The sequence below is a fragment of the Odocoileus virginianus genome, chromosome 6 (assembly GCF_023699985.2).
Source record: "Odocoileus virginianus isolate 20LAN1187 ecotype Illinois chromosome 6, Ovbor_1.2, whole genome shotgun sequence".
Classification (NCBI taxonomy): Eukaryota; Metazoa; Chordata; class Mammalia; order Artiodactyla; family Cervidae; genus Odocoileus; species Odocoileus virginianus.
The window spans coordinates 52978904-53004353 of NC_069679.1; the positions used below are offsets into that span (position 1 = coordinate 52978904).

Below are 25450 nucleotides of genomic sequence, written 5' to 3' on the forward strand. Positions count from 1 at the left end.
ATTTTTGGCCTCCAAATATGAATGATGACTCCAAAAACTGATCCAGAGGATGCGGCCACCCCCCACAGTGATTGCTGAGGAGCTGGGGGAATGCAAGAAGCAAGGTGAACAAGGAAACAGGATTGGACCAGATAGCTGAAGTCCATATGAAAGGAATGAACTCAGTGAGCCCAGAGGCCTGCATCTTCCCATACATAGAGTGCTAAATTCCTTAACTTGATAACCTGATCTTTGATGTTCAGACTGCCTGCTCCCTTTGTTGCAAACTTGTATATAGCGTGATTTCCCCTCCTGCCTCATAGGAGCAGTTTTCTCAGAGCTTCTGAGATGCCGTCTCCCTGACTCAGAGTCCTAAACATTCCCACCAAATAAAATAACTCTCTACTTTGTGGTTGTGACTATATTTTTTAGTCCACACTCGACTGAGGCATAGGTAGCCCGGGTGCTGCTCAGGGCTTGGGGAAGAGAAGGAACACCTGGCTCGTTGTTAGAAGACCCCACAGCAAGAGCTGCACTTGATGGAATAAGCATCTTTGCAAAGAAAATATTGTTAAGCAGTTGATCTCTGATAAAAAAAAAAAAAGCCCAGTTAGTGAGTAAACTACGTCCATTAAAAGATGAACCATGGCCTTTACATCCTTGGGAACCAGGTTCCTCTAAAGTTGACCTTATCACACTGAAGCTGGGAGTGATGCCTTTATGGACTAAGGATGGTCAAAAGGATATGGCAACAAAATACAAGATTGTCACATCCTAAAATACACTCCAAAGAAGAACCATAATGGAAAAATGGCAGCCCTAACTGTAGGAAGAAAAATTGTATCACATTTATGTAAATTTACATCTATATTGGAAATTTACTAGAAACTTGACTTGCTGCCAGTATGGAAAGTTGAAAACCTTTCATAAAAACAGACAACACTCTCATTAAACTAGGCATTCCTTGTTATGCTGCTCATTTTCTCCCAGACAGTATATGAATGTCACAACAAAAATCACATTGATAAAGGTTTTTGAGGCATCATAAAAACATGGGGATTTAAAGGCCAGCCTACTACTCAAAGGCCAGCAGATTTGGAAAACTCAGCAGTGACCACAGGACTGGAAAAGGTCAGTTTTCATTCCAATCCCAAAGAAAGGCAATGCCAAAGAATGCTCAAACTACTGCAAAATTGCACTCATCTCACACATTAGTAAAGTAATGCTCAAAATTCTCCAAGCCAGGCTTCAGCAGTACATGAACCGTGAACTTCCAGATGTTCAAGCTGGTTTTGAAAAGGCAGAGAAACCAGAGATCAAGTTGCCAACATCTGCTGGATCATCGAAAAAGCAAGAGAGTTCCAGAAAAACATCTATTTCTGCTTTACTGACTATGCCAAAGTCTTTGACTGTGTGGATCACAATAAACCGTGGAACATGGAACAACAGACTGGTTCCAAATAGGAAAAGGAGTACGTCAAGGCTGTATATTGTCACTCTGCTTATTTAACTTATATGCAGAGTACATCATGAGAAACGCTGGGCTGGAGTAAGCACAAGCTGGAATCAAGATGGCTGGGAGAAATATCAATAACCTCAGATATGCAGATGACACCACCCTTATGGCAGAAAGTGAAGAAGAACTAAAGAGCTTCTTGATGAAAGTGAAGGAGAGTGAAAAAGTTGGCTTAAAGCTCAACATTCAGAAAACTAAGATCACGGCATCCGATCCCATCACTTCATGGCAAATAGATGGGGAAACAGTAGAAACAGTGGCTGACTTTATTTTGGGGGGCTCCAAAATTACTGCAGACGGTGATTGCAGCCATGAAATTAAAAGACGTTTATTCCTTGGAAGGAAAGTTATGACCAACCTAGACAGCATATTAAAAAGCAGAGACATTACTTTGTCAACAAAGGTCCATCTAGTCAAGGCTATGGTTTTTCCAGTGGTCATGTATGGATGTGAGAGTTGGACTATAAAGAAAGCTGAGTGGTGAAGAATTGATGCTTTTGAACTGTGGTGTTGGAGAAGACTCTTGAGAGTCCCTTGGACTGCAAGGAGATCCAACCAGTCCATCCTAAAGGAGATCAGTCCTGGGTGTTCATTGGTAGGATTGATTTTGAAGCTGAAACTCCAATACTTTGGCCACCTGATGCAAAGAGCTGACCCATTTGAAAAGACCCTGATGCTGGGAAAGATTGAGGGCAGGAGGAGAAGGGGATGACAGAGGATGAGATGGTTGGATGGCATCACCGACTCAATGGACATAGGTTTGGGTGGACTCCGGGAGTTGGTGATAGACAGGTAGGCCTGGCGTGCTGCAGTTCATGGGGTCACAAAGAGTCAGACACAACTGGGCGACTGAACTGAACTGAACTACTACTCATGGTCAAACAAAAAAACCACAGACGTCCTAGAAGAATTTCAACCAGTGATGTGGCCAGAGTCAGCCTGGAACTAAAATGCCTGGACATATGAGAAGCACAGATAGGACAGCATATGGACTGAAAGCACAATATAAGTTATGTAAATGGCTCTGTACCTGGACATAAAAACTGCTCAGAGATGCTCAGTGATTCTAAACTGCTCACAGATAAAGATTACTCTTAAAATTTATTACTCCCTATGTATTTTCCTAATGGAGATGAAGAGGAACAACCATAAGATTTGTAGGATAAAAACATGTGTCCACCTAGCACACCTGCTATATTTGCCTATCCTCACTGGACAGGCAGAACCTCACGTGTTCTTTGAGTTTTGATAGGCCAGAACAATAAAATTAGCCAGGATTTATATTCTCTGTTCTCAAGCACAGCAATACCATACTTGTTATCTTTGTCAAAGGCATAAATATATTACTCATTCTCCAACTAAACTTTGTTAGAAAAATTACTATTTAAAGGATTTCAACCCTGAATATTCATTGTAAGGACTAATGCCGAAGCTGAAGCCACAGTACTCTGGCCACCCGATGCGAAGAACCAGCTCACTGAAAAAGACCCTGATGCTGGGAAAGATTGAGGGCAGAAGGAGAAGGGGGCAACAGAGGATGAGATGGTTGGATGTCATCACTGACTCACTGGACATGAGTTTGAGAAAACTCAGGGAGATAGTGAAGGACAGGGAAGCCTGGCATGCTGCAGTCCATGGGGTCACAACGAGTTGAATGTGACTTAGTGACTGAACTAAGTAAGTAAGTAAGTAAGTAGTATCCAATCTAAGTAAGTAGATTGGATATGCCAAGTTTAGAGGAACTGGCAGTTTGCATACTAGCAAAATCTTTGTAATTTGAAGGATTCATTCTTTTTTTTACTGGATAGTTCCCAAGTTATCTTAAAGTGTTTGTAAATTTAACCTCTTTTATTTAAAAGAAAAATGAGGGAATGTGGTCAAGATGGTGGAGTAGGAGAACCCTGAGTTCACCTTCTTCCACAGGCACACCAAAATTATAACTACTTACAGAGAAACTATTAATGAGAATGACCTGGGGACTAGTAGAAATGATCTCCTACAACTAAAGATACAAAGAAGGAACCACAGTGAGAGGGTAGGAGGGGTGGAGATGTGGTCTAGCCAGGATTCATAGCCCTGGGGTGGGCAACCCACAAATGAGAAGACAATTACAATCGCAGAGGATCACCCCAAGGAACACAGGGTCTGAATCCCACATCAAGCTCCCCAGCCTGAGGGTTCTACACCAAGAAGAGGAATCACCAGAATGTCTGATGCTGAAGGCCAATGGGGCTTACTTTCAGGAGACCCATAGGGTTGTTGGAAATAGAGTCCACTTTTAAAGGGAGAACACAAAAGCTCACACACACCAGAACTCAGGACAGACATAGTAATTCAAAAGAAGCCTGGGTCAATCCCACCAACTGCTATTGGAAAGATTCCTGGAAAGTTAGGAGGCAACCGGAGCTCACCCTGGGGACAGAGACGTTGGCAGCATCCACTCTGGGGAATCATCTACCATGAGGACATTGTGCTGGCAAGGGCCATTTTGGAATCCTCCCTCTAGCTTATTAGTACCAGGACTTGACCCACCCACCAGCCTGCTGGCATCAGTACTGGATCAAACAACTACCAGGAAAAGATTCAGCCCCATCTATGAAGTGGAATACTACTCAGCCATAAAAAAGAATGAAATCTTGCCATTTTCAAAAACGTGGATGGACCCGGAAGATATTATGCTAAGTGAAATAAGTCACACAAGAGAAAGACAAATACTATATTATTTCATTTACATGTGGAATCTAAAAAACAAAACAAATAAACAAACATAACCAAATAGAAACAGAGTTATAGATACAGAGAACAAAAGGGTGGTTGCCAGAGGGAAGGGGGTGGGCAGAAGATAGAAATAGGTGAGGGAGATTAAGAGGTACAGAGTTCTAGATGCAAAATAAATGAGTCATGGCGTGAAATGTACAGTGTGGAGAATATAATTAATAATTATATAATATTTTTGAATGGTGACAGACAGTTATTAGACTTATTGTGGTGATAATTTTTAAATGTATAGCAATATACAATCACTATGTTGTGTATAATAACAGGAACTAACATAGTGTTGTAGGCCAATTATACTTCAAAAGCAAATTCATGGAGAAAGAGATCAGAAATGTGATTACCAGAGGCAGAGTGGGAGGAGGGGCGACTGGATGAAGGCTGTCGAAAGGTACAAACTTCCAATCATAAGATAAATAAGTACTAGGGATGAGATGTACCACATGAGAAAAATAATTAACACTTGTATGTTATATATGAAAGTTGTTAACATAGTAAATCCTGAGATTTCTCATCATAAGAAAAAAATTTTTTTCTATTTCTTTAAATTATATGAGATAATGGATGTTCGCTAAGCTTACTGTGGTAATCATTTCATGATGCATGTGAGTCAAATAATTATGCCATACACCTTAAATTTATACAGTGTTGTATGTCAGTTTCATCTCAATAAAACTGGAACAAAAAAAATTAAAAATATGAGTAAGTTCTAGAAATCTGCTGTATGACTATTGTATCTGAAGTCAACAATAATATATCAAACACTTAAAAATTCGTTGGATTCCCAGGTGGCTCAGTAGTAAAGAATCCTCCTGCCAATGCAGGAGATGGAGTTTGATCCCTGGGTTGGGAAGATCCCCTGGAGAAGGAAATAGCAACCCACTCCAGTATTCTTGCCTAAGAAATCCCACGGACAGAGGAGCCTGGCAGGCTACATTCCATAGGGTTGCAAAGAGTACAACATGACTGAGGGACTGAACATGCATGCGAAAATTTGTTAAGAGGGTAAATCTCATGTTAAGTGTTCTTTCCACAATAAAATAAAATACAAAAATGATTGAATTGCCAAAGAATTCTAACTAATATCAGGGTTAGTCAAAACCCCAAGATCAGAACTCCAAAGTATGGGACAGATACCTTGCCACCATCATCAGATACTATACTTGGAAATTTAAATTCCACACACTCTTGCTCAAAACTAAGCAGAAGAAGGAAATGGAACTGCATAAAAAGAAACATGAATCAGATTTTTGGTCAGCTCTATGGTGACATTAAGGCACGACAGTGGACCAATTCAATTCACAAACTTCCCTTTGGGAACAATACTAATGAGTGGAGAACCAGTGAATTTCCTCCCTACAAGTCAGTGTAATATCCCTTTCCCCAAAAAAGGGAAAGGAAACACTCAGAATCACTTTGCTTTTGAAACTGCAGAACATTCCATACATTCATATTCAATGCATGCTCCTTGAAAAAACAAACAGTACAACACGGTAAATCAACTATACTCCAATATAAAATAAAAATTTAAAAAAAAAAAACAGTGGGACAACAGTATATAAAGTGTAGAATAGTATAAAATCGTTCCTCCCACTTTGCTATGTAACCCTATACTTTGTTATCACTTTAATATGTACCTTCCCAGTGTGGTGTGCACACACACTCACATGCATATGTACACACACAATATTTGAAATAAATGGTGTTATCCTAACCACACCATTCTGCAATTTGTTTTCCTTACTTAAAATTTGTATACATGGACCTTAGTTTTTCTAATGACTGCCTAGTATTACATATGACTAAGTAATCACTCACTGAGGGAATACTTTTTATTTTATTTCCATTCTTGTTTCCATTTTTTAAATTTTTATTTAAAAGTAACACACTTCACTTGTTCTAAAAATTCAGACTGTGTGGAAAGTACCTAAAATGAGAAACAAAAATCTCCCACCACCAACCCCACCACTCCCACACCCATTACTCGGAGGTTTAACTAACAGTTTCTAAGTTCTACTGTTGATTACCATTTGAAAACTGTATGTAATATATCTATGCCTCTTTTTCTTGATTTATCAACTATATATTATCTACTGACTCCTCGTGATGAAAAATTAGGAAAAATAGTACATTCATACATGGATGGAAATGAAACACAGCATTTGGCTATCAAACAATCTTCCCTGCATTGCAAGTAGATTCTTTACCAGCCAAGCTATGAAGGAAGCCCACTGAACAATCTCAGCCTGCTGCTAATCATGATTCATCTTCTGTGGTAATACAACTAGGTGGCTACAAATAACATTTTAATTATAGAAATATAGTGGTTTAGTAACAAGTTGGACTTAGATAAACCCTGCAGCAGCAAACTGCCCCAGGAGACAGAGTACCTCAGTTCTCATTTCATGGCCCTGCTGCTGATTAACTTTGTGACTGTAAACATATTATGTAAACTTGTGGGGCCCTAGTTTCTAATCTCTTCCAATAGGAAAAACTGTATCTCACAGGTCTGCAAGCAGATCAAATTAAATCATGCCTTTGAAAAGGCCTTGTAAACCAGGGAGGTATCATTAGCACCTCTTTAGCCACCTCTGTCATTCCTGGAGCTGGTGAAGGGCAAACAAGGCTGAGAGTCAGGCAGACAGGTCAGGTTGCAAGGCCAGGAATCCTCACCTTGCCCTTCGGCTTCTCAGGTTTCAGCCCCTAAGACATCTGATGGCAAGGGGGTGCCGGTGGGAACAGAAGTTGAAGCAGCAATTGGGTTAGCAGGATTTGTTTTGTATCCCAGAGATAAAAAGTCTTAAAGCTAAACCTGAAGCTGGAAGCAGGAGAAATAGATGCCTGGTGCATTGGTATAGCAATAGATGTGCCCACTCCTTCAGCCTGGAACAGGATTTAAGTGCTTGACATGGGGATGGGGAGTGGGCTGTTCAGATATCAGATGTCTTAAGTCTTGAGACAGTCCCTAGAACTGACCCTGGGACAGAAGAGCAGAAGGAGAGAGAGGAGCTCCTGGCCGCAGACAGGTCAATGTTATTGCCTGAGCAACCACCCCAGTCCCTGAGAATGGGACTCACACGGGAGAGCTCAGAGCCAGAGCCCTCACTCTATGCTTCTGAAGCTAGCTGTCACTCTATAAAAATGGTCTCTGGTGCTAATTCATTTATAGACATGTGAGGAAAGCTCATTCTGTAATTAATTGAGACATTCCATAAAAATACTGCTAACTCACAGCTATCCAGAACAAATTAGTGGTCACCAGGGGAGGACAGGGAAGGGAGGAGGGGCAATATAAGGTTAAGAGGTAGGGAAAATGTGTATTTTGGGATTCTATGATATCATGTGTTGTGAAACTTTTGAAAAATGTAAAGCACAATAGAATTTAAATAATCTTTCATCCAATAAAAAAATAGAATGAAAATAATGCTACAGTGGGGGAGGGGTGGAAAGAATACAGTTGCCAGAGGTCCTTTGAGGAGTGCAGCGCATCACAGCTCTACAGAGGACCCCCTTGCTGTGAGACTGAGTTTGTCAGACTACAGGTTTGTTCCTGGTGGTCCTGCAGAAAACTCATTAACCAAGCTAAAGCATTATCAAATCCTATACTTGCTTCACATTCCTGCACTTTTAAAAACGAACTAAAATAATTTAAACAAATGATAGACCCAAGTCATTTCATCCCCACTTACTTCAGTATGTATCTCAAAAACAATGCATACACTTTCTTACATAGCCACAATATTCTGGTTTGTATTTTTTAGTTCCCATAATTTAGGTTAATGAGAAATCAATGCTTTCTTAGGATGTCCTAAGAAAATCAAGTTTCTGAATCTGATGCACAGTGAACTCACTAAGGTAAAATGCCTTATGTAAATGTCTCTTCCAGCAGTCAACAGAACCCCTGTCTGAACATGATTTTAATGACCAGACTACAACAACCAGGGTCCCTCACCTCTAACATGCACAAGTCTATTCACACTTGTGTACACAGCCACAAACAATGCACACACACACATGACCAAGAGGAAAATGAACTGACCTCTTCTACACAGTATAGCAATGGGTCAGTGTAGCAATACTCGTAGGCTATCAAGATAAGTAGGGATGCTACCTATACAGAGAACACAAAATCTATGCTGGCTTGGAAAAGAGTAAATGAGAACATCAGAGAGCTAGGAAAGTACCGGCTTATTGGGAAGGGAAGTGAAAACCACAAGCCACTACCAATAGAAGCAGTATTTCATTCCAGGATGAAATTCTGCTGGTTCCACCTCATCACTTCTATCCCGGTGTATAAGACTCTCATTAACCTCCCCTTGCCTTCCCCATCATACCCAGTAGCCTCCTCCTGACTCGTGGGTCCCTAGGGTAGTAACTTCATAGGAAGTCCTCTTTCCCATCCTTCCTCTCCATCTTCCTTACTTCCACACCTCCCCCACAAATGCCTCTTCCACTAACTCCCCAAAGTTTTAACTTTAAGAACACACTTCTTTGGCCTAAAGCATATTCGGCACATAGCACAGTGCGTCTGGTTTACAACAAATTCATATGCTGGAATCCTAATGCCCGCTGATGTGATGGTGTTAGAAGGTGGGGCCTTTGGACAGTGATTAGGTCATGAGAGTGAATAAACAGGATTAGTGCTTCGTAAAGGTGAGCCCACTGAGCTTCCTAGCCTCTTCTATCATGTGAGAACACAGTGAGGAAGGGCCAGCAATGAACCAGAAAGAGCATCCTCACCAGAACGCAACCTTGCTGTTGATGTTGGACTTTAAAGCCTCCAGAAATGTGAGAAATACATTTCTGTTGTTTATATGCCATTTGATTTGTCGTATTTTGTTATAATAGTCCAAACAGACTAAAATAACCTGCTAAGAAATATGGGTTGGGTAGATGGATGATGAGTGGTGTAAATGAAAGGGTAATACTTCAAGACCTATGTGAGTTTTGATGTAACTCTAATATGACATGGAAAGACCATTCACCAAAATGAGTAACCAGTCATAACAAGCAGCTAATCACTCAAACGATTATAAAAGTGAGAATGTTACATACACACCTTCCCACCACCATCACCAACCAGAAAGCATAGAAGGGAGCAAAATGTCAGAATGGAAAGATGGTGGGCACTTGGCTAGGACAAATTTTGACTCCACCGTTCTCTAGTTGGGAGACTTACACATGGACAATAGTGCACCAGACAACAGGCTGAGGCCTGCTGCGGCTCTGCTTCCTCTGCTCAACAAATGCTCTTCGAATACCTACTCGGTGCCAGGCAGAGGACCAAACGCGGGAGACACAGCGGTGAGCAAACACGTGCAGTCCCCCATTCTCATGGAGCACAGAGTCTTAACAAGGCAGTTGGAGGCAGCTCTTAATCAAATAATGTCGCTAATGAAAATAAAGTTACACAGTGAGACATTAGCACATGTAACAGATGGAGTCATCTAGACTTGGGGTGCTATGAGTGCCGTGGGGAGACTGGCTCCAGAGTTTACCTAGAATCAATTAGGTAAAGGAATGTTGAGGAAAACCATTCCTAATAAGGCAACTGTGCTTACAAAGGCTGTGATCAAAACCTCAAACAATGCAAGTTCAGTGTGGCTTCCTGTTAGAGTGCCTGAGCTAGGGGTGAAGGGGAGGGTGGAGACTCAGTCAGATTTCTATTCTGAAAAGTCCAGAGCATTTTAATAGGACCCCTGGGAGGCTGGGGCAGCCACAAGCATAGCTCTCTGTGGGTTCTGGGACCCCAGCTGCACCCCATCTGTATGAGGACAGGTAGGCGGCCTTAACAGAACATTGGGAAGCAGGGACTGATGGACCTGAGTAAAGAGCCTGAATCCTCCAGCATCTGTGCTAGGAAGGGGCTCACTGACATGTGTACATGATCAAGCGGAGGGAGAATGCAGTAAAATCCCTAACTTCTAACTAGCGATGGGTCTAGATCAGGGTCAGCAAACTATAACCCAAGAGCCAAATCCAGCCAGCACCTATTTCTGGGCAGCCCACAAGTTAAGAAAAGTTTTCACATTTTTAAATGGCTGAAAAAAAATCAAAAGAAGATGGAATATTTTGTGCCAGGTGAAAATTACGTGACATTCACATTTCAGTGTCTATAAATAAAGTCTTATGGGAAAACAATCGTGCTTGTTTACTATTGTCCATGGCTTCTTTCCCAATGCAGCAGCAGAGCTGATAACTGCCACCAACACTAGGGTAGTGCTGCAAAGCTAAAATTATTTACTATCTGGCCCCTTATAGAACAAGGTTGCCCGTCCTTGGGCTAGTCAGAAGAGCCTATAAATCTGAGCGTGTGGTCAGAAAACTGACAAATAAGCTTTAGTGGGAACAAGTGCAAAGTAATGCACATTGGGATAAAAATATACAAACTATTTATAAAATGAAGACCAGGCTCTGAGCTATGAGGTCACAGCTCAGAACTAAGCACAATGGCAAAGACTGAAGGCAGCTAGAGCAACAGTGTGTGAATTTCCTGCCCCAGACTATAAGAATCAGTACACAATGGATGGGGTTGGTTATCTGATGACACCCCTGGATAGAGGCCTGGGGAATGATTTCAGGACAACTAAGCTAAAATTCAACCTAGAAGAAAGGCTATATTATTTTGCACTTTCACTTAAAAGTTATATAGAGACATAGATAATGACAGTCTGCATATAATCGCCAGAAGAAATTAGTGATAAAGATTTAGAATCTGTGGTATTACTACTGGGCTACTGGGGGATGGGTTATCATCAAGACGTTGTCTTGTTCAACTTTATAGCCCCAGTCCCTAGGTTAATGATTGGCATATGATAAGTGTTCAAACAATATTTGTTGAATAAAAGGAGAAAAGGAAGATGAGAAGGAAGGAGGGAGGGAGAGGAAGAGAGACAGATGAAGGGGGGAAAGAAGGAGGGAAACTGTGTAGAACCTATAGAGTTTGAAGGCTGAACAGGAGTTGGACATCCTCCAAGAATAAGGAAGAACATCCCAGTGGGAAAACAGAAGCATAAGAGGCCAGGAGAGTTGATGAGGCCTGGAAAATATATCACAATAAAACTCCCTGTCACCTTTGCTCTATCTCCAAGGTAACTTGGTTTCTCCTACCACTGGCCCTGTGAAGGGGCCAGGGCCACAGGAGAGGTGTGTCCTCCAGGACAATTAAGGCATCAGCCACACAGTAAGTTCCTCTCCGGGCAGTAGGGCATACACTGATTTCTGCAGCCTGATCCTCAGGGATAGTTTCCACACCTGCAAAGCTGATAGAACTGACCTGGGACCTTGGCAGCTCTAGCAGGGTCATCAGGGGCCCTACCTCATGTGACCGCCTCCCTCTTGAACACCTCTGACCTCTTCCATTTCAATGCAACAGGATTCATGTCTGGAGAGTTCCCTGAGAACACCCAACCCTGTGTGCTGCAGGCCCAAAAGGAACAAGGTGCCTTTCTCAGGTAAGATACTCTACCTGCCCGACAAACACTCAGCCAGGGCTCCAGAATCCAAATGTCCAGGGTTCCGGAATCTATTCTTGCTGCGAGGGAAATTCATCCTAGTAATGTGAAAGTCCCAGGCCCTGGAAATCCCCTCTGTCCCAAGCCAACCAGGACAGTTGGTCACCTGCCAGATGGATTCCACATTTAATACACTGGGCTGGTTGGGGAGGAGGAAATTTCCCTCTGTCCCTCTTGAATTCATGTGGCTGGACTTAAAATTAATGGAAAAAAAGAAACAAATTTTAATTCACACCCATGGAAGACCCATAGAATGAGACCTAAGAAGTAGCCAAAGTAGGCAGACTTTATACTTTTTTCTCTTTGGCTACACTGGGTCTTCCTTGCTGTACCCAGGCTTTTTCTAGTTGCGGTCGCTAAGCCGTGTCCACCTCTTTGCAATCCCATGGGCTGAAACCCATCAGGTTCCTCTGTCCGTGGTATTTCCCAGGCAAGAATACTGGAGTGGATTGCCACTTTCTTCTGTAGGAGGATCTTCCTCACCCAAGGATCGAACCTGTGTCTCCTGCTTGGCAGGCAGATTCTTTACTGCTGAGCCACCTGGGAAGCCCCTCTAATTGCAGTGGCAGGACTACTCTTCCTTGCTTTGTGCAGCCTTCTCATTGCAGTAGCTTCTCTTGTTAGAGGGCACAGGCTCCAGGAGCACGTGCTTCAGGAGTTGCAGCACACAGGCTCACACCATGTATGACTCACGAGCTCGAGTGTGTGGGCTCAGTAGCTGCGGCACACAGGCTTATTTGCCCCACAGCATGTGGAATCTTCCTGGACCAGGGATCAAAACCATGTCCCCTGCACTGGCAGGCGGATTCTTAATCATTGAATCACCACTGGAAGGACTGGTGCTGCAGCTGAAGTTTCAATACTTTGGGCACCTGATGCGAAGAACAGACTCATTGTGAAAAGACCCTGATGCTTGGAAATACTGAGAGCAAGAGGAGAAGTGGGTGACAGAGGATGAGATGGTTGGATGGCATCACCGACTCAGTGGACTTGTGTGTGTGCGTGTTAGTAGCTTAGTCATGTCTGACTCTTTGCAACCCCATGGGCTATAGCCTGCCAGGCTCCTCTGTCCATGGAATTCTCCAGGTAAGAATACTGGAGTGGGTTGCCATTTCCTTCTTCAGGGGATCCTCCTGAGCCAGGGATTGAACCCACGTCTCCTGCACTGCAGGCAGATTCTTTACCATCTGAGTTTGAACAAACTCCAGGAGATAGTGGAGGACTGGGAAGCCTGGCGTGCTGCAGTTCGTGGGGTCACAGAGTTGGACACAACTTAGCAACTGAACAACAACAAAAACCAGGGAAGTAAATGTTTTATACTTTTTAGACAAACTTTTTTGGGAGGAATTGACAGGACAAAGAAACTTAGGTTCTGGGTGCCCAATTCGTGAAGAATCAAAACAGAGTTTTGGCTTGGGGTAGTGAGCTAAAGAAGTAGTGAAGGTTTGTTTACATAGGCTTCTCAGTTCCAATTCCCTATCTTTGGTGATAAGATGTCCTTGTATCTGAAGATGTAGGGAGTGTACTTTTCACAAGAAGAGATTTCTTTCCTGCTTTCAGGAAGACAGAAGGTTCACAGTGTCTCTTCTTCAATTGGCCATAACTTTTATTCAAAATAAATAATATGCCATCAAGTCATATTTTTGGGGTGGCCTACCCAACAGGCTTCTTGTTCCACTGTTCCTAGACCTCATGTGGGCCTGCTCTGGAGAAACTGCTGCCTCCCAGAATGTGCAGAGTGGCTCCTTCTGGATCAGGGAAGGAACAGTCTGGGCCGGTTGGGTCACTGGGAACAGAACAGACCAAGAGGCCAAGGAGGAGGGTTCCCAAGGAACCTCAACTATTGGAAACTTGGATCTACGGCTCCCATTTTTTATCTGGTGTCTGTATGTGTTTCTGTGTAAACAATGAAGATGAAACAATGAGGGTGGTATCAGGGAAAACCTTCAACATTTACAATGTTTGAAGATAGGGAAGAACTACCAAAGGAAAGACTGCCTGAAACATTCTTTGTGAGTAAGCAGAATGTGAGTTATTAAAATATAAATAACAAAGAGGAATATATAACTTTGTTGGTCAGTACAAAACAGTTGTATAATTACAGTAATTTATATCTAATGACCATGTAGCATAGTGATTACGAGGCATTACTGTGTCATGTAAATCATACACAAAGATCTTTGTGATTAGGGTACTAAATTCTGTTCAGTCATGTGTGCACGGTGACTAGCTTAAAACCATTAAAAGTAATTTAGGTTGGCTTAGTCTGGTTTTTTTGCTTCAGGGAGTACAGAGAGTGAAATAGTAGGTGAACTTGTTTCATTTGATTCAACGAGGACCAATATAAAGATACTTAAAAAAAAAAAAAATAACGCCATCTTTATTTGTAAAAGAATTCTGGGAAAAAGTCAAAGTACTTTGATTAGATTTTAATCTAATCAATCCTCACAATAACCCCAGGAGGGAGCTCTTACACAATGGCTTTCTTTGTTTAAAGCCACCAGTTGTCAGAGGCCACAAAAAAGTCCCTTTGTCTGCCATTGCTTCTTTGTCCCAATTTAATTCATAAATGTTGTAATGTTCTTTGAAATGAGTCTAGTATAAATACAAACTACTAGCATATTAATACTCTCTAGTCATTATGGGACATATTGACCTTCCCAGTAAGAATTTCTTACAAATGACTCTACATACTAGCTTAAAGACATAAAAATGTTTGTTAGAAAGGAACTTAAAGTCATGGATGAACTCTCTACAACAAAAATATTTTCATCTATTAATTACATGTATTTACAGTGTTTCTGCTCTGAGCACAATGTCAGCTACTATGGGCACACAGAGCCCAGGAGAGAAATATAGTAATTGTAACAGTGAAACATGGAGAAGAAAATGGCAACCCACTCCAGTGTTCTTGCCTGGAAAAGTCCATGGACAGAGGAGTCCACGGGGTTACATGACTGAGCTTGTGTGCACAAGGGTGGAGGGAGATGGGTTGGTAGCAATAAACTGATAGAACTAAAAAAAAAAAAAAAAAACAGTGAAATATATGTGGTAGTGATCAAGAGGTCTAAGTAAGTCAAAACATGTTTAAAAAACCAAAAATGGAGTGTAGCAATCCTAAGAAGGATATCTGATGACCAGCATTCGCTTGTACCCCTGGTTTGCAATTTGATTTAGATGGCATGGTCTTTAATAGTTCTCACTAACAAAGTAGGTTAAGTGGATGTTTCACATTCAAAATCTCACTGGATTCTTACAGTGTTGCTATGAAACAGGTAGGACAAATTTTTTGTTTTTTTGTTTTTTTCGGTAGGACAAATTTTATTTTCCACTATTAACACACAAGGAAATGAGTTCAGCAATAGTACACTGCTAGAGATCACAGTGAATAGATGGCAAAATTAGAAGCTGAAACCACGTTTTCCAAATTCCACCCTCATCTTCAAGTCCCCCAGCCCAGCCACAACCTCCAAACTTCAGGACCGATGTGCTTAGTTCTTTTTTTATATATACTTTTTTTTAAGTTGATATGTTGTATTTTTAGTTTTATTCAATTCAAGAATTTTTTTTGGCAGAGCAGCATGCAGGATCTTAGTTCCCCAGCCAGGGAACTGAACCACTGGACTAGAGGGAAATCCAATGCTTGGTTCTTAAATTACTGTCCCAGCTGGGACCTGCTATTCCCTTTCATTTCAGCCAGACATGATCAGAGAAATCCATAGGAATATTTAATTAAAAAATTTTTTAAAGACAGAAACAAAGATATGAAAACAACGAACTTGTTTGAAAGTAGGTTTGGCTCACAGGTTGGTGAAACGGTAGATGGTCTCTAGAGCCAGAGATCTCCTTTATCTCTTCCCTGGCTAAGAAGGCAACTGCCTGTCCTCAGGTAATCTATTTCTGGTATTTCTTCTCCCCTGGAGGAGAGGTTAAACTGAATCTCCAGCCACTGTGTTACTGAGTAATCCATGGAAAGATGAAAGCATTACCTTCACCAGAGTTGTGTATCACATCACTAACTCTTGTTCATATCCATCCAACAGCTTTCATCCCCTCCTGAAAAAGGTACGGGAACACATTCCAAAGACATCCTATAGGAACTTCCTACAGCCACATACTCCAACAGACAAAAGAGTTCTCAGGATGGGGAATATGCAGCATCTGAACCTGTCAACTAAGTAGATGAAGCACCTTTTCCACATTTCAATTAAAAAAAAAAAACCTTTTCCCCATTCCATTCCCAAACTGGATTTCACAGGACAATGCAGAGGTCTCAAGTTGCTGGCAAATCTTTGATGTATGAAACAGAGATCTCTCCTAACATATCCCAAGAAGTCTAGATATTTTTCTGCAGATTATTCCATTTTTATGCAGAAAGAAACCAAGAGGGACAGTGCAAAGTGATAGTTAAGTGCTTGAGCTCTGAAACCAAACTGATCTGGAACTGAGTTCCTGCTCTGTTGGCAGCACGACTCTGGCCAAGTTACCTAATCTCCCTGAGATTCTGCGTCTCCATCTACTTAAAAGATAGCAATCACTGGCAATGATAGAGCACTTACTATGTGCTAGGAACTAGGTATGCTAAGTTTTACATGCTCTATATACATTAATCCTTATTAAGGCCCTGTGAAGCAGGTATGATTATCACTCCCACTTCTTAGGTAAGAAAATCGAAGCACCAAGAGGTTAAACAGTTTGCCAGAGATTATATGACTCTAAGTGGGGAAATCAGGATGCAAACACAAGCAGTCTGACTCCCACACCCATGCTTTGTATCACTAGTGATTATATCCAAGTGATTCTATAAGGATTAAATGAATTCAGGTAAATCAGATCCCCTGCCTAGTACCTGGCACATAAACAAGCCTTAAGTAAATGTTACCTGTAGTATTAATTTTAGCACTGTCATTTGTTCCAAGAGATATCTGGGCCAGAAAACAGGTTTTGACATAGGATATTTTGCATCTATTCCAGTTAACTGTCCTGAGATATGTGTCCTGAAATCGAATTGACAGGTCTCTGCTATTATCTAAACCATCTGTATGTAACATACATAGGTTACCTGGTTAAGAGATAGGCTAAATGGTTGACAACTTTTTCCATTTGCCCAAAGTATTAAGTATTGTCTCTTATAAAAGAATGGCATACTGATCAACAGCTAGCATACTTGCAGGAAGCACTCTGCTTATAAATGGGTTGTGTTTCAAAAGCTGACTTATCTATTGTTATAAACTCTGAATAAGTAGACAAAAGGTTGAAAATGCTGGTTACCTTCCAAGACTATTCACAGAAATCTATTTATTTAGCCCCCTTTAAAGTTCAAGGATAGAAATCAGGCCACTCAAGGTAGGCCTAGGAACAAGAGTCCATGTGATAAAAGAATAAGAGAGGTGTCTTTTCTGGAACAGACGAAAGTTGATATCGACTATATTAGTCATCTACTGCTGTGTAACACCTTACCCCAAAACTTACCATATTTTAGCTCTTCCCAACAAAGTTTACTGTAAGTATCAAAAACAAGCAAACAAAACACATGCTCTTGCCTCATCTTGTTTTCAAAAATATCAATCTCCATTCCTTAATGGAATCTCATTTGCAAAATTTTTATTAAAGAGTGAGCACATTCCTGAAATACTTTATTTGTTATTTCTCATTAGTAGGATTTCAGGCAATATAACAAACTAAAAGTACTAACAGCAAATAAACTATTCCCAATCTGGATGGATTAATATTGGAATTAAGGAAGCAACCTTCAGGAAAATTTCTTCCTTCTGTTGATAATGACCGGAGTCCCCTGGTTATTAAATACTCTGGGTCTAGGGAACTAGGGGATCGCTAACCCAGTTTTCCTAACCTGACTCCCATGACTGCAGTTCTGTAGGAATATTGTGGGCATTCAAAGGTGAGTTGCACCTGAGACATGCAAGATTCTAAAGTGTCATCTGGATCTTCAGAGGAAAATGATGTTTCATACGACTTTTTATTGTATTATTGTATTTTCTGTAACTTAAAATGTGGTAATTCATATAGATTGTTGTTAAAATATGTTTATAAACACTGGATTAATGGGAGTTTGCACTACAATTCAACTCCAAGCAGAAGCTAGGGTCTTGATCTGTGAGTTCTCCTAACAGTGCTGTTGTTTTCATCTTATTTGAGTTTGAACCCCATTTGAGAATGTGATGAAGGCTAACAGACTTACTCAAGAAAATACATATACCCACAAAATTTTGCAAGTAGTTTTAAGGCCTCCAAATCCCCTAAGACTCATCCAGAGAATCGCCAGAGAAGCAGGAGGTGGGGCTTATTGTCATTTCATTTTGTCATTAAAATTAGATCTAAACTAGAAGCTACCACTAAAAACTTAATTCTTTTTAAACCTTGTTGTTAAATAAAATCAACAGCCAGTACAAATACTTCTACAGTAAGTTTCCTACTTACAAACAAATTCCATTCTGGGAGCACATTTGCAGGTCCAATTTGTTCCAACCAAGTTAGCCTAGGTACCCAACTAAGACAATGGGCTCTATAATACTGTACTGTAATAGGTTTATAATACTTCATAATACTTTTTACACAATGCATAAAAACAAACACAAAAATAAACATTTTTAATCTTATAGTACCTTGAAAAGTACAGTAGTACAGTACACAGCTGGCATACCAGGGTTGGCACTGAGTGAACAGGCAAGAAGAGTTACTGGCTGGAGGGAGAGGAGGTGGGAGCTGATAGCGCTGAAGCAACAGGAGACGGGAGGGCAAACTGTAATTTCACTCACACCTGACATTAAGGGCACAGGTTCTGATTCCTTGCTGGATTCAAGTTTATCTACATTCTTGAAAAAAAAAAAAAAAGATCCAGTGCTGTCTGGGTAGTACTATAAACCAGCTACATCACTGCTGCTGTTAAATTTGCTTCCGGACATCCTGAGCTTAAAATAAAGATACTGGAGTACTATACTCTATATAGTATTGTACAGTAAAGTACACAAAAGCGCAACCGCTTGTAGAGGATGCACATATATGATAATATATGCCAGACACGTGAACTCACCTATGTGGTTAGGCAGGGGGAAAGCATGGAAAGCATGTTCGCATCTTTGAAAGTTCACGCCTTTGACCGGTCACAACTTGAAGGCTGGTATGTAGGGGACTTACCTCCTGTGCTTGGGTTTAGTCCATACTGTAAATACCTTGGCGGCAAAAGGAACCTGATAGGGAGCACACAGATAACACATACTTGCTGAAAAACAACAGTAAATATAAAGCAGGACACTGAACTGCTTACGACCACAAGCCTTGCCCTCTCCAAGCTGATCTGACTGTGCAGCAAATTTTGCCAACTTGCCAGAGAGGCAACAACTCTAATGGCAGAAAAGCTGCTCAACTTAGCAAGAAAGGGTTACATTCTCATGTCGCCAAGCATCCGAAACTCAGATCTCAATCAAAGATTCTCTAGGCCGTCCTTCAACGGAGCGAACTCCCGGCAGCAACGCCCAACCTCGGGTGGGCGGGACCGTAGAAATCTGCCCACTTAACCCGAGGACTCCAACTCCATCCGACCCGGCCTCCCAGCCTAGCGAAGTGGAGAGCCCGGTGAGGGGCGGGGGACGCGGCGCGCGCCCCTGGCCTGCCCCGCCCCTCGCGTGCGCCTCAGCCTGGCGCGCCAGGCCTGCGTGTCCTCGCGCCCACCCCTCCCTGGCGCGGCTCGCCCGCCGCCGCTCCAGCGCACGCGCGCGGCTTCGCGCAGGGCGGGGAGAGGCGGCGGCCGCGGGGGCCCGGCCCCGAACCTGTCAGACTCGGGAAGCCGGCCTGGAGCGGCGGGCGCTGCAGGCTCGAGGACTGCCCCGCTCCTTCGCGGCCCCGGGCCGAGATGTGCGAACCGGCCCCGCGGAGCCGGCCGGGGGAGGGGAGATGAGCGGCGGCCCGGCGGCGGCACCCCAGGTAGAGCGCTGCCCCCTTTCGGAGCCCCGGCGCCCCCAGCCGCCCCGGGCTTCGGAACTTGTGGGCTCTGTCGGGCCGCCTATAATTTATAATGTTTCGTTTCCCGCAGGATGAGGAGGGACGCGCCGCAGTGCCCCTGGGAACTGGCTCTCCAGTGAAGTAGGAGTCGCCGGCCGGCCGCCTGCACCCAGCCGCTCGGCGCCGCGGCCGCTCAGCCAGTGCCATGGCCGGATCCGGCGCGTGGAAGCGCCTCAAATCAATGCTGAGGAAGGATGATGCGCCGCTGTTCTTAAATGACACCAGCGCCTTTGACTTCTCGGACGAGGTGGGCGACGAGGGGCTTTCTCGGTTTAACAAACTTCGAGTTGTGGTGGCCAACGACGGTTCCGAAACCCCGGAAAGGCCTGCTAACGGGGCGCACTCGGCTCTCCAGGCCGACGATGACTCCTTGCTGGACCATGACTTACCTTTGACCAACAGTCAGCTGAGTTTGAAGGCGGACCCCTGTGACAACTGCAGCAAGCAGAGAGAGTTGTTGAAACAGAGAAAGGTGAAAACCAGATTGACCATTGCTGCCGTTCTTTACTTGCTTTTCATGATTGGAGAGCTTGTAGGTGAGTTGTGTTGCCAACTCACTTTCCACTTACCTTGCCTATTGCTTTGGGATTTAAACTTGCTTTTTAGGAAGCTTGTTATTTATCAAGATACTGATCTGGTGATGTGACGAGGCCTCACAAACTGCAGATCAGCCTAGGTACAACATAAACTTCCAAAGATAACTTTGACATTTTCTAGTTCTCTGAACACTGTGTCATCTACTGTTAAAGTTAAGGACATTATCTTCATTATATACCACGTAACTTCCTGTTTCAGAAAAAAACTGATAAAACACTAGGTTAATTTTTGCAACGTTTAAAATAGTAAATGATTCTAAAATTACTTAGAAAAATAACATTTTACTATATGAAGGGACCTTACTGAACACCTGCTCCACCTTTTTTAAGAGATCTGAGGGCACAGAGGTTAAATAAATTATGAGGACACTTAAGTAAGTGAAGATCTACGTCCCATTGTCTTGATTTTGTTTCCCTCTACAGTTGAATTTAGTGGTTGTTCACTATTTCCTTTTGTATTTACATCCAGGAAATTTGCATAGCTAAATACTACTACTGCTAAGTCACTTCAGTCGTGTCCGACTCTGTGCGACCCCTGGGTTTCTCCAGGCAAGAACACTGGAGTGGGTTGCCATTTCCTTCTCCAACAAATACCACTAACTAACCTCAAAGTTTTTCATTTTAAGGAGAATCTGAAAGCCAGAGGTCTTCCCCAGATTTTATGAATTTGGCTTTTTCATTTTTTAGTTATTCAAGTAATGCATTTTTACTATAAAGTACATTCTCCATTTAGAGATTAATTTCAGAGTCACTTTAGTGTAACTGCTAACTTCTCTAAGTGATAATTGATAAAGTGACATTAAAGAAAGGACATTATTCTCCTGTGTTCTCCTTTTTTATATTTTGCCACGCCCTGGAGCTTGTGGGATCTTAGTTCCTGGACCAGGGGCTGAAATTCTGAGGTAGTCCTAACCACTGGACTGCCGGGGAATTCCCTCCTGTGTTCGCTTAATGATGAACCGTGATGAAAACAGAGGAAGCTGTCTGGATTTAAGATGTTGGCTGGAGGTTATGTGCAGAAAAATTATGTACATTTCCTAACTTGTTTCATGCCACTCCTCCCCAGTGCTCACATCAGCCTTTCTAGCCTTCTTTCTCTCTTTAACTCACAAAGCTCTATTCCTGCCCATAATGCCTTCAAAGACTGGCCCCTCTAAGTCAGTGGCTTTCAAACTTTTTTGATCTCACTGTAGTAAGATACGTGCTTAACGTAGTGACCTGTGTAGGCATGCATGCATACATCTGTAAGTATGTTCAGACACATACACATATGTATAAATGTATGTATAACTAAAACAAAAGTTGCACATCATGTGATGTGTTCTACTGTTTTTTCAATTATGGTCCAGCCCATAATTGATTTCATGGTCTATAAATGGGTCACAGCCGGCAATTTGAAAAACACAGCTTTATATGGACTGCCTTTTCCCAAAACATTCTTGGATGACTTCTTGTCATTCATGTCTCATCTCAAAAGATACCTCTTGGAGACCTTTCTGACTGACTATAGGTCTCTTCTCCCCTGTTCCTTCCCCCACTTTAAAAGCCCTCAGACTGTCTTGCTCGTATATTCACTTGTTTAATATCAGTGTCCACTGAAATATAAGCTCAGTTACCAGCACACAACACAGTGACTAGCAAAGAGTATACATCTAATAAATTTTTGTTTAGTTAATAATTACTGTTTGAGAATTATAAATGTTTACACTGTAAAGAAAGGAGTGGAAGCTGAGATCAGATAAGGTATGACCTTAGCAGACTGAGTCAATGATGCCCAAATTCACATGAATATGGAGTCATTCAGTTAATATTTAATATTTGAAGTTAAGTCACATTTAATCACAATTTCTCCCCTTAAAATTAGAGTTTACACCTATAAGAATTACTAAGATATAATTGCCCTGACTTACCATTTTTTAAGTCTTTTACTTGGTAAATGATGTTTTGCAAAAGCTACACTAAGCGTTTCTTTTCAAATACTAACTTAATATTCAGGTATGAAAATCTTGTCAAACACTGTAGAGATGCTAGTACTTAGAATAGACGTTAACAGTATTATTCAGAATGTTACATAGAATTGTATACAGTAGAGCATTTATTATAATGTGTCAAAAGCACTTAGAAATAAATCATCTTATGTAGAAAATATGGAGTAATTTTTAAAATGAAATAATTTAAAAATCTGAAAGAGGAGACTTGATTTGAATCTTGGGTTTGCTCTGAGACATTAGGCAAGGTCAGTTCTTTCCATTCAGCAAGTATTTCTTGGTATACTTACTGTGTACCAGGCAGTGTGCTGTGGTGTTCCAGATATACAATGGAGAACAAAACTATTATGATCCCTACTATCTAAAGCATTTAATCTAATGTTTGGAGGACATTATGTCCTCCTGTAGTGGAGGACACAGATGTTACACATGCAAGTAAATTTAAAATGCAAATGGTTTTAAGTACTGTGAAGAAAAAGAACAAGATACTATAGTACATAGTAATCAATAGGACATGGTTTATGTATGAGCCAGATACAGTTAAACCAAAAAAAGAATATTAGGAGTTATTTAAGAAAAGGGACTGGAGGAGGACTTTTTTTTCAAGCAAAGAGAACAGCAAGTTCCAAAGTCCTAAAACCAGCAGTTCTTTAAGAGGACCTAAAAAGACCAGTTTGGCCAGAATATAGTAAGTAAGAGGGAAAGAGGTAGGGAGCCCAGATCAAGTAGGTCCTGATAGACCATTTTAAATGAGTCTACTCTTTAATTCTAAGTACATCGGGGATCCAGTGATGGCTTCTGAGTAGAGACTGACATGATGGGATTTACTTTTTTAAAAGATAACTCTGACTCTTATATGGAGAGTAGATTGGCTGGTACAAGAGTAGAAGGAAGTATATTTTCACAGAAGTCCCAATAGGAAGTGATTATGACTTGAAATAGAGTGGATGGAGAAAAATACACTGGTTGAGAAACATTCTAGAGGTAACTGTGGCAAAACGGCTAATGAGTTGAATGTGAGAGTTGATGGGAAAGCAATATCAGGAATGATTCTGAAATTTCGTACCTAACCTGCTGAGTGTATGGAAATGTGTATCATTTATGAAGCAGGGAAGGGAGAAAATACAGAACAGGATTTAAGCATGGGCTCAAGGGTTGTGTTACACATGTTAAGTATTACAGGTATGTGCAATAGCCATGTAAAAATGTCTAGTGACCTATTATATGTAAGTCTGTCATTCAGAAGGGAGGTCAAGGTAGATGCCATAGGAATAGAAAAAATTATCTAGAGAGCTTAAGTCTTGAGGAACTACAACTTTAGAAGTTAGGCAGAAGGTAAACAAGTATCCCAGAACTGAAGAAAAGAGTATTTCAAATTGGAAATAAATAAGTTAAAGCTTCTGAGAGGCCTAATAAGATGAGAACTAAAATATCCTTTGGATTTAGTAACAGTTATTGACTGCTCTAACAGCTGCGTGGGAATGAAAAAGATACATATGTGTGTATATGTATATACACACACACATACACATATATCTACATACATATATGGAATATATATATATTATCTCCACATAGATGGGGAAAACTGGAAAGGAGACAATAGCAACACAAACTAGAAAAGAATCACATAAAATAGGCCCAAGAAAGCCAATTCCTAAACAAGCAGTGGGGAAAACCAAGACCCAATCCAGTTTATACTAGTGTATCAGAAACACCTCGATAACTTGTTACACAAATTGCTGGACCAGAGTTCCTAATTAAGTAGTTCTGGGGTAGAATTTTCTAGCAAGTTCCCAGGAGATGCTGATACTGCTGATCCTGAATACTACAATTGAGAACTGCACTAGAGAATACTAAGCAGGACTAGAATTGGTTGTATCAGGTACCCCTCTAAGTGGGTAAAGAGGAAGGCTAAAATAAGGAAAGCTTATGAAAACTTGTTTAAGAGCCAGTCAGATATAATAGTATAATAACAGAATAAGTATCCATAGAGATAAAATGAGATCATGAATCTACGAAACAAGAATAGGCTATTCTTAAAAAGAAATTCAGGGTAGAAAAAAAGACTTTGAATAATAAAAACATTAAAATATTTTTTAACTCCAAACAAATTAGAAGGTGAATTAAGATAGTCTCTTACAGAATAGAGCAGAGAGATAGAAGATCATGGGAGAAGAAAGGCAAGAAAACTAGTATATGAGTTCAAGTTCCAAATAATAGGGGTTTGGGGAACAGAGAAAGCATAAGAAAGAAATTATCAATAACATAGTTTAAGAAATTTCCCCAGAACCAATGGGTATATAATTACAGACAGAGTCAATAAAAGCCCAAATTGGATGAAAATAATACCACACCAAGGTATGTCACTGTAAAATTTCAGGAGACTTATTTATTGCTCAGGCAACTGGTGTGTTTAACAACTGTCTCTGATTGTTTTCGACAAACGTTCACTGTGGTTTGCACCAGGGCCAAGTTCCAAGTCAAGTCAAATAAAAAGAACCTTGCAAGTATAGTCTCTGAGGGAATTACCAGAGAGGTCAAATAATGACAATTTCCTGGCGGTGGGGCTTTTAATGACCTGTAACTCCATCGAGGATGTCCCTGGTGGCTCAAATGGTAAAGAATCTGCCTGCAATGCGGGAGACCCAGGTTCGATCCCCAGGAGAAGAAAATGGCAACCCACTCCAGTATTTTTTTCTGGAGAATCCCATGGACAGAGGAGCCTGGCTGGCTACAGTCCATGGGGTCACAAAGAATCAAACACAACTGAGCGACTAACACTTTCACTTTCAACTCCATCCTATTCCTTACAGTGGCTGTCCGGCTGAGGTTTTCACTGTGGTTACTGCTTGTTAGTTTCCAAGATTACCATGGAATTGAAGAGGGAGAGACTGGGTATAAAGCAAGCTAAAATGCCACAGAGCTACTGAGCTTCTTACCAAGGTTGAGCCTTTTTCCTTGAATAAATGCTACCTGTATCAGCCTTTGTTTAATTAATTTCCATAGTTTTCCGAAAGCTGGTTTGGACAATTTTTGCCCATGTTCCATGCCTTGTAT

The 25450-nt window shown here is 41.4% G+C and overlaps 1 protein-coding gene and 1 pseudogene across 3 annotated transcripts in view; both read left to right on the top strand.

Annotated features, from left to right (window-relative positions):
- SLC30A4 (solute carrier family 30 member 4) overlaps window positions 1-25450 on the top strand; it is a 72098-nt gene that overhangs the window by 21726 nt on the left and 24922 nt on the right. Inside the window, exons 2-3 of one of the 3 annotated variants that reach the window (XM_020912840.2) lie at window positions 11646-11724; window positions 19838-20342. In XM_020912840.2, the coding sequence (XP_020768499.1) occupies window positions 19952-20342 (391 nt within the window). In that variant the 5' untranslated portion in view covers window positions 11646-11724; window positions 19838-19951. Of the gene's footprint in view, window positions 1-11645; window positions 11725-19497; window positions 19729-19837; window positions 20343-25450 lie in introns of those variants that run through there. The other 2 variants (XM_070469354.1, XM_070469353.1) reach the window with 2 other exon arrangements.
- On the top strand, window positions 50-2737 carry LOC110150058 (large ribosomal subunit protein uL3m pseudogene; annotated as a pseudogene).